Raw genomic sequence first — 10,197 nt, 5'->3', positions numbered from 1 at the left:
CAATATGTAAACTGTAGCCAAAGGTGAGACTTACTTTGTTGTCTTATATAAAAGCATTTGATGGCTTCAAGTTAATTATTTACTTTGAACTTTTTAGTAGAGAAGATAATTCTGGGGGAAAGGTAGCAGATCAAATCTCAGTTTGCTTTTGTCACTTCATTTACTAAAAGTCCCTGAATCTACTGTAGCTCAATAATAGAGCTGAGATGGTGCATATTTATTACTGTGAGGTGTGTGGTGGTCAGATTCAGAATACTTTATTTGTCCCCGGGGGGCAATTTAAGGCACAGGTGAGCAGCTTAACGTGCAGTACAGACATTTAAGGTGCAAAAGAGACAGAACAGGGTACAAATTACAAACTATATACAAGTATATAAAAATAAAAGTAAAAGTTAAAGTTGCCGTGCTATAAATGTAATGAATATCCAAATAACCATATAGAATGTAAACAGTAAAGTGACTAAAGTGCAAATGTAAACAGTGAACAGTAGTTACAGGGAGTATATACCAATTGTAGCTGAGGTAGAAGGTAATAAATAAAAATGGGTAATAAATAAAAACAACCATAGAGTCTCTGGTATGTGAGTATGGGGATGACGGGGAGGGGGAGGTGGTCTCGGCCCTGGAGGTTCCTTCCGGTGTTCCTGGGTGTTGAAGAAAATAAGATAGGTGAGAAGAAGAATAACCAGAGCCCCCAGTATGGAGAGAGAGGTGGAGGACTGGAGGAAAATATCTAACATCGCCATGGCTTGAAAACAAGCTGCGTTTAATGTGATGCGTGTCAAGTGTGAACTTTCTGCTGTTTAACTCCTGAACCTGCGAAAAAAAATTAAAAATAACCAAACACTACCTCATTTTAAGTATATGTGCAATAGCTGACTTGTATATTATTATCTCTTGTGCAATCTGTTCTCTAGTTTTTTTCCCTGATAAATCTGCAATAGTCCATCAGTGCAATATTCCCAATAGTCTCTGTCTCTCTCTGTCATCCCCACCTTGAACCAGTCTAACCAGTCTACTAGTATTTATTACTCTGTCACCAACATTGCCCTCTCACCTTCATACTTGCTTATTGTAATATTACAATAAGCAAGTCGGCTTATCCCTGCCGTGGCATGCCAAAAGCGCCTTTTCGATCTGGGTGCCACTGCTGTGTAACGCCCTCTCTTATCATCATTTTTTTTCATCAAATATGTTGCGTCACATTACAACAGTTTATGTAAATTAGTAACTGGCCTCACTGAATAAATACTTAAACTCCACCCTTTGCCACCACCACCTGCACTGTCAAACAGCAGAAAGTTCACACTTGACACACATCACATTAAACGCAGCTTGTTTTCAAGCCATGGCGATGTTAGATATTTTCCTCCAGTCCTCCACCTCTCTCTCCATACTGGGGGCTCTGGTTATTCTTCTTCTCACCTATCTTATTTTCTTCAACACCCAGGAACACCGGAAGGAACCTCCAGGGCCGAGACCACTTCCAGTGCTTGGAAACCTGCTGCAGTTGGACCTCAAGAGACCCTACCAAACCCTCCTGGAGGTGAGGCAGAGTCGGGAATTAGCTTGTGTACGCAGACAGAACCACATAACAGATCAGTCACTTTGTTCTTTTTGCTTTCAGCTGTCCAAGAAATATGGATCAGTCTTTACCGTCTATTTGGGACCCCAAAAAGTGGTGGTGCTGGCAGGGTACAAGACGGTGAAGGAGGCGCTTGTCAACCACGATGAAGAGTTTGGAGAAAGAGACCCGCTGAGAATTGTGGATAGATTAAGCCAAGGACATGGTATGGAGCTGGAAACCAGAAACTTCTCTGTTAGCTTTTGACTTTTTAGCAAATGTTTACGTGATTCAACTTTGACCGGTTAATTATTTAACACAACGGCACTTCTTTTCAGGGGTTTTATGGTCCAATGGGAATACATGGAAAGAAATGAGACGCTTCGCCTTGACTAACCTGAGAGATTATGGGATGGGCAAGAAGGCATGTGAGGAGAAAATCACTGAGGAATGTCACCAGCTCATTAAAATGATTGAGAAATTCAAAGGTGAGTGTCTTAATTTAAAAAATAAATAAATAAACACACAGGATGGGTTTTCATTTCAACCTTAATAAAACATCTGAATTTGTTTCTTTTTCTGGCCACAGGAGAACCTTTTGATACAACCCAACCAATGAACTATGCCGTCTCCAACATTATCTCCTCCATGGTTTATGGAAGCAGATTTGAGTACGATGATCCGGAGTTCACTTCTATGGTTGACAGAGCAAACAAAGCCATTCAACTTGTAGGCTCTCCTTCAATCCAGGTATAGTTTCAAGAGTCCATGTATACTGTATTACATGAACATATCAATGGACAGAATAATTTGGCCAGGTAAAAACTTCTTATTTATTATTTGCAGTTGTACAACCTGTTCCCGTGGATTGGCATACTGATTGCTAACAGGAAGGAACAGGATAAGTTGCTTCTTGCCAATAAGACACAGAACTTAAAACTGTTCAGTCGTTTGAAAGAAACCCTCAACCCACAGATGTGCAGAGGCTTTGTGGATGCCTTTCTGGTCCGCAAACAACATCTGGAGGTAGGGAAACCCTGACATATGAGAACTGCTCAGTATTTAATTATAATATTTAAGTTAAATATTGCAAAATGTTGCAACAAGTGCAGCTGCTTCCAGTTTGGCTTTTATTTCCATAGCTCACAACATAGCGCATTGTTAAATGTGGTAAGACTCCTTTGCAATCATTTGCAAACACGTAATTTTTTGCAAAACTGTTAACTTTTTAAAACCCAATTGTGAATCCGGAAAGCAGCAGTTCCTCAAATTACCTCTTGAGGCAGTTGAATTAGAGATGTTTAAAGCTTGTCACTCTTTCTGTGCAGGAATCTCAGGGGACCCAAACTATTTTCAACGAACAAAACCTTTTGATGACGGTTTTCAATTTATTCAATGCTGGCACCGAGACAACTTCAACCACGCTCAGATGGGCACTCTTACTTATGGCAAAATATCCAAAAATACAAGGTAATGAAATATAAATATGCACAGTTTTTATGCATAAACATAAAAAAACAAGAAACTAAGATTGTGTTGTTTTTTTTTTTTGTTTTTACTGTTTTTCAGAAAAGGTCCAGGAAGAGCTGAGCAGGGTGATAGGAGATCGTCAGCCACAGGTTGAGGACAGGAAGACCCTGCCCTTCACCGACGCCGTCATCCATGAGACACAAAGATTGGCCAACATCGTCCCCATGTCACTGCCCCACAGGACCAGCAAAGACGTTACCTTCCAGGGTTACTTCATCAAAAAGGTCTGAGTGAATGAAATAAGTAAGACCTACGATCAAACTGAACATAAAAAAGAAAAGTCTCAAATGATGAGTGAAAGCTACACTTGGTTGGATATATCCTGATGGCAGCAGGAACATGAAAGTGTTTAACCAGAATTTAATAAATAATTCCTTCAAATGTATGTAGTGTGAAACAATATCTACAGGGGAAGCTTTTCCATTTTGTCAACAGGGCACCACAGTGTACCCTCTTCTGACGTCAGTCCTGTACGATGAGAGTCAGTGGGAGAAGCCACGCTCCTTCCATCCCGCCCACTTCTTGGACAAAGACGGAAACTTTGTCAAGCGAGACGCCTTCATTCCTTTTTCTGCAGGTTTGTGAGCCTTAGCATCGCTTCTTGTCAAGGAGAGGCATGCTCTCAGACACCCCTTGGCATTTACGTCGCTGTCTCTCACAGGTCGCCGAATTTGTCTCGGAGAGAGTCTGGCCAGGATGGAGCTCTTCATCTTCTTCACCACCCTCATGCAGCGCTTCCGTTTCACTCCTCCACCCGGAGTTTCTGAGGACGATCTGGATCTGACTCCACGTGTCGGCTTCACTCTCTGCCCTTCACTTCATAAGCTGTGTGCTGTCCCCCGTATGTGAAGAGGATCGCTTGAAAATTAAAAATTCAAAGAATCGCCTACAGCGGTGAAATTATTTAGGATGACACAGATAAAAAGTGAAGTGAACTTTTTACATATTTCTACCCCTTGGACAGTGCTACTATGACTACGACCATCAGGAATGACATTCAGTTCACTTGTATGTTGTGTTGTAAAATGACAATGTAATATTTGGATGTGGTGTGTAATAAAGCTTGTGTGTAATAAAGCTTCATCCATTCAGCAGCACCACAGTTTTAAAAACACACATGCGCGCCTTATAACATGTAGGATGATAACACCAATAAATAATGATAAAGTGATTGATTTCCACCAAATATAGAATCTAGTCTGATGGCCAAAAAGCTCAATTTTGGTTTTGTCAAACCAAAGAACCTTGGAGACTCCCACATTTCCTTGGGTGAACTCTGGTGAAGATTTAATATGAGCTTTGCCACTCTCTTTGACTGGTGACAAACCAATGCTACTCTTCCAGGGTGTCTTGGTGGCTATTCTAGGTAGATTTATGTTTGTAAATCATATTCCTTCCATGTCTTAATTAAGTTAAAATTAAGCTCCAGGGTATGTTCAGTGACTCGGAAATTTCTTTGTACCCATCACGTGAATTCTAATTTTCAATAACCTCTTGTCTCAAATTCTTGAGCAGTCATTAAAGCAATTGAGAAATTCAAAGGTCAGTGCTTTCATTTAAAAAACACATGACAAGCAACATTTTTTAACCTTTAACCAAGAACACATGCAGGTATTTTGACTGCATTTGGTCAGATGTGTACTTTGAATCAGAACAGTACTTGAGCAATGACTGACAATGTTTTACAAGTCCACAAGAACACAAGTACAGACAAGAAAGCATATTGACTGATTGATTTTTACACAACCAAACCCATGGGGTAAACAATTTCTGGTTTTATTTCTGCCATGGTCTACGGGTGCAGATTTGAGTACGATGATCCAGAATTTACATTTATGGAGGATCAAGCAAATAAATGCAATAAACTTTTTGGCTCTCCTTCAATACAGGCATTATTCCATGTGTAATATTATACAGCATTGTGTCAAAAGGCAAAATGGACCCAAAAGCAGAACTCTGACATAAAGGTTAAGTGGAAAAAGAACCTGATTGCAATGATCTGATGCACAGAGATGCAACTGAACTCATTCAGCAACCCCTTGCCTATAACTGTACCAACAGTTTCTAAAAATGCAACAACGCACGGTTTTAGTAAAACTAGTATCAGACAAATTATCCATCATATTATTCATCAAATTCTACAATTGTGCAGACTGTAGAATCCATAAAAAATCTGGTATTTTCTCCATGACATACATATGTCACATGTAACTGTCCAGTAATGAGTCACTAAGACATGTTACTTGTCATTGAAAAAAAGGTCTTGTTTAGTACAAGATGGCTAAATCATGTTTGTTATTAGTTGTACCACCATTAGCCCACTCAGACTCTGTCAGGCAAGTCACCATGTGGTGCACAATGAGCATGAATTTTGAGAATCGTGGGAATAAGCTCAAAAGGACCACAAAAGGTAATTAAAAACAATATTAATTGCATCCGATGTCTCTGGATTTTTTTTAAATATATTGAGACATTCAGGAGAAATTCTGACATGGTGAGTGTCAGAATTCAAAGTTTTGTTGTGTATTTTCTCTGTTTCTACAAACCCGTGGTAGTCAGTATCTGGCAGTTACAAATCAGAGGGGGCTAAAAGAAACTAGTCTTAAGCATGGTCTGACCAGGATGTAGTATGTTAACAAATGCTGTGCTCTCACCCACTTTCTCACATAATTACTTAAATAACGCCAAACCTGGAATCGGGTTTGTCAGGTAGAAGGGTTAAGCCTATGATCAACACCAGTGATTACATTTAAAATAACACAGATGTGTTTAAAAAAATGTCCTGAAATGTGGATGTAATAATAAACATGTGTTGATATTTGTGGATGAACCTTTCCACATCCCCATACCTGCATTTGTACCAAAGAAAATGTATGCAAATTCATCATAGATATTTACAGTAAAAAGCACCTAAATATGACAGACCTTTGGGGATACTCTGAAGCAGTTGGGGCCATGCTGTATGTAGGTGGAAATGCTCATACGATTGGCAGAGAGTGCACAGAGTCGCATTTTGATATGGAACAACAAAAATTATATTTTATATTCCTAACATGGACATTCATTCATTCATTCATCTTCTATACCCGTTTTAGTCCTGTTAAGGGTCACGGGGGTCTGCTGGAGCCTATCCCAGCTGTCATCGGGCGAGAGGCAGGGGTACACCCTGGACAGGTCGCCAGTCCATCGCAGGGCCACACTAACATGGACAATAAAGATGAATAGTTTACTGGATTATGCCTACTGGCAGAGTTCTTCCATTCCATCAAGTGTTTGCACCACGCAGGGGAGATGGTACCAATGGTTCTTGAGTAAACATAACAACGAAGGAACATTTTGTTATGGTGTGAGATTTTTGTCTTATGTTCATTATTTGTGGCCATGTTCAGGTTTTCCTTTTTTTCTTTTCCTCCAGCAGTGCAGGTGGTGGCTCAGAGGCGTGGCTGACCCACTTTTTCTTTAGGATCTGCAGAGCACACCTGAGTTCCATCTCGTAATCACCACCCCATGAAAGCCTGGTTCACCGTCGACATCATTGTCAGATGATTCTGTTTTCAAGCTGCATCAGTTTCCTTGCTGTCTGCCAGCCTCTGGTCACCGGCTGCTGTGCCTTGCTACCTTGAGTGACTTTTTTGAGTTTGTAGTTTTGCGTTTTTTGAGAAACAAGAAAAGAAACCCTTTTTAAACGTTGCCAACTGATCTCTCTCCATTTTGGGTCCACCCTGTATTCAAGCCGCAACACATTTGGGGCAAAGGATGTCATATCGGTTAAAAATTGAAAAGGTTAATGTGCTCCTCTTATGTCAACTTGACATATCCAGTATGTCACCAAAATAGTAATGCCATACCCTAAATGCATAACTGGGTTTTGAATTGTGTCACAACCGCAACTACTTATGTTCAAGTTTGACTGAGTAGTTTATTTTATAAAAGCTGAGCTAAACACAGCAGCGAAGACACTTCAGTCACTGCTGTCGAGACAGAAGGTCACCAGTATTTTTTGGAGCAATGAACTTATTAGAAGTCTTTCTCCAGTCGTCCAGCTTTGTCTTCCTTTTGGGAAGCCTTGTGGTCATATTGCTTGTCTACCTCATCTCGTCTTCGGGCTTCACTTCCCAGGAAAAATGGAAGGAACCTCCAGGACCAAAACCACTTCCCATGCTCGGTAACCTGCTGCAAATTGACCTGAAGAAACTTCACAACTCACTGCTGAAGGTGAGGAAGTGGCTGGAGAGGATTTTTATTTAGTCGTACATTGTTAGCAGTGCAGTCACCTTGTCTGCACTCTGTGTGTTTGCATGTTGTAGTTTTCCAAGAAATATGGATCAGTCTTCACAATCTATCTGGGACCTAAAAAAGTGGTGGTGCTGGCAGGATACAAGACGGTGAAGGAGGCACTTGTAAATTATGCTGATGAGTTTGGAGAAAGAGACCAACATCACATTTCAGAAGAATTTATGCATGGAAATGGTTAGTACCTACTTAAGTGCACAGTGCAAAAAATTGTTGACATTGAGCAAACATTGAAATCGTACATGTTGCTGGAAATTATTACTCAGGCATTATTTGGGCCAATGGAGAATCATGGAAAGAGCTCCGGCGGTTTACCATGACTAACCTGAGGGACTTTGGGATGGGCAAGAAAGAATCTGAGGACAAGATCATTGAGGAGAATCGCTACCTTATTGAAGTTTTAAAGAAATTCAGCGGTAAAGTATTTGTTATGATAATGGAAACATTTTTTTGTAAAAATAATTCTAACTTAGCCCTATGATAAACTGGTGACCTGTCCAGGGTGTACCCAGCCTCTCGCACAATGACAGCTGGGATAGGCTCCAGCCCCGCCACACCACTTCACAGGACAACCGGTTACAGAAGATGATTGAGTGACTGATTCTGACTTTTTTTCTCTGTTTCCCTTTTTGGGCAGGAGAGGCTTTTGATACCACGCAAATAATAAACTATGCAGTTTCTAATATTATCTGCTCGGTCACCTTCGGCCACAGATTTGAATATGATGATGTAGAGTTCACGTCTCTGGTAGATCGCACATGCAGAAACAATGAACTTCTGGCAAGCCCATCAGTACAGGTATCACTTTAAAGTTTCATAACTTAATTACAAAACAGACATGTATACATTCTGTTTGGAATCAACAGAATGACTGTATTTACTATTTTAAATGCAAATACTTTTTTTGTACAGCTGTACAACCTGTTCCCATGGATCGGCAAACTGTTTCCATTCCGCAAAGAGTACGCAAAATCGTTTGCTGCTCATAGAACACACAACTTAAAACTGTTGAGCCATCTGAAGGCAACCCTCAATCCACAGATGTGCAGAGGCTTCGTGGACGCATTTCTGGTCCACAAACAAAATCTGGAGGTGGGAAATTTATCAGAACTTATAGTGAGGTTGGGAATGGGTGAATAACTTATTCTTCATATGCAGAAATCTGGAATTACCACCAGTCCCTTCCACGATGAAAACCTTCTGATGACAGTTTTTAATCTGCTTGTTGGTGGCACTGATACAACATCATCTACTCTCAGATGGGGACTTTTGTTTATGGCCAAATATCCCAAGATACAAGGTAAGAAGCTATGATCTGTTTAGACGGCCGAAGTTACAGAGTAAGCTTGATCCATATAAGAAAAAAGTTGACTTTGGCTCCCTTTCATCTTCCAGACCAAGTCCAGGATGAGCTAACCAGGGTCATAGGAAGTCGTCAGATGGAGTTGAAGGACAAATTGAACCTGCCTTTCACCAACGCTGTCATCCATGAGACTCAGAGACTGGCTAGCATCGCACCTTTTTCGCTTCCTCACAGAACGAACAAAGATGTCACCTTCAAGGGTCACTTCATCAAGAAGGTCAGCTTTAATGAAACAACTTAGATGCAGGATCAGGCCCAAAGAACATAAAGAAGAGAATGGATGAACAGAGTAAAGGATGCACAAAACACTAACCTGATGAAGATGCTAATGGAAAATTAACAGTATCTCCAACATTATTAAAGCAATTAGCATAAAGATTAAAAAATGTCACAATAACTCTTTAGATTTAAGATTTTAAAGCTGAAATAATGTGTAATTTTATTTTCTACCATTTGTGTCCAAATATTGACTTCTTCAAATTTACCCATCCATCCAGTTTCAAATGACATGTATTTCTGTCAGAACACATTTTGTCAACTGCACATCTTCATTGTTACTGATTTGATATATTTTGTATATTCCACAGGGAACAACTGTGTACCCTTTCTTGTTTTCTGTTCTTCATGATGAGAGCGAGTGGGAGAGACCACACTTCTTCCATCCCGCCCACTTCCTGGACAAAGACGGAAAGTTTGTCAAGCCAGATGCCTTCATGCCTTTTTCTGCAGGTTTGTGAGGGCCAACAATAAAATCTAGTTAATGTTTAGATGACCTGTAGCCTGGTTCTCTCTCACAGGTCGTAGGATTTGTGTTGGAGAGGGCCTGGCCAGGATGGAGCTCTTCATCTTCTTCGCCACCCTCCTGCAGCACTTCCGTTTCACTCCTCCGCCTGGAGTTTCTGAGGACGACCTGGACCTGACTCCACGTGCCGGCATCGCCCTCAGCCCTTCACCTCATAAGCTGTGTGCTGTCTCCCTGATGTGAGGAAGAGGAGGACTGAAAGGAGTTGAATGTTATTTGAGCCTTCGTGCTATCCCAGATCAATTCATAAAGCAGTACTAGCATGGAGCTGAGTAGAGTTTGATTCATGCAGCAGTAAACAACCTGCAAAAGCGCTAAATATGTTCAATAGAAGGGACAGAACTTATGTCAAAGGGTTAAATCCGAGTACTGAGCATTGTCAGCAGCTGCTCTTTATTTGTGTTAAATTCAATGCAGAAATTAAATTTTCACCTTTTTATGAATTGTTTAACTTAGTTTGAAATCACGACAGTAATGTTATATAAGGATAACATGGCTGATAAAATACTGATAACCTACACCATTTACCTACAGTTATTATATGTACTCAATATAATTGTCTTATTTTACAACTAGAAACAAATCTGTGATTTTAATAAGCTTTAATATTGATAATAAAAATCATAACTATTGTATTTAAGAGTA

The 10,197-nt window shown here is 40.3% G+C and overlaps 2 protein-coding genes across 2 annotated transcripts; both read left to right on the top strand.

Annotated features, from left to right (window-relative positions):
* Positions 1 to 463: 463 nt before the first annotated feature.
* On the top strand, positions 464 to 4,456 carry LOC311499479 (cytochrome P450 2K1-like). Its single transcript, XM_084560462.1, has 9 exons — positions 464 to 1,546; positions 1,628 to 1,790; positions 1,903 to 2,052; positions 2,154 to 2,314; positions 2,411 to 2,590; positions 2,893 to 3,034; positions 3,134 to 3,318; positions 3,530 to 3,671; positions 3,756 to 4,456. Exons 1-9 carry the CDS (start codon positions 1,349 to 1,351, stop codon positions 3,941 to 3,943), a joined length of 1,509 nt encoding a protein of 502 aa, XP_084416588.1. The 5' UTR covers positions 464 to 1,348; the 3' UTR covers positions 3,944 to 4,456.
* Positions 4,457 to 6,680: 2,224 nt separating this feature from the next.
* LOC311499476 (cytochrome P450 2K1-like) lies at positions 6,681 to 10,197 on the top strand. Its single transcript, XM_084560459.1, has 9 exons — positions 6,681 to 7,309; positions 7,402 to 7,564; positions 7,654 to 7,803; positions 8,025 to 8,185; positions 8,300 to 8,479; positions 8,546 to 8,687; positions 8,783 to 8,967; positions 9,338 to 9,479; positions 9,548 to 10,197. Exons 1-9 carry the CDS (start codon positions 7,103 to 7,105, stop codon positions 9,733 to 9,735), a joined length of 1,518 nt encoding a protein of 505 aa, XP_084416585.1. The 5' UTR covers positions 6,681 to 7,102; the 3' UTR covers positions 9,736 to 10,197.

Source organism: Chelon labrosus (genome assembly GCF_963514085.1).
Source record: "Chelon labrosus genome assembly, chromosome: 14".
NCBI lineage: Eukaryota > Metazoa > Chordata > Actinopteri > Mugiliformes > Mugilidae > Chelon > Chelon labrosus.
The sequence above is the reverse complement of the archived record's forward strand: the minus strand, read 5'-3'. Positions and strand labels throughout refer to the sequence as shown.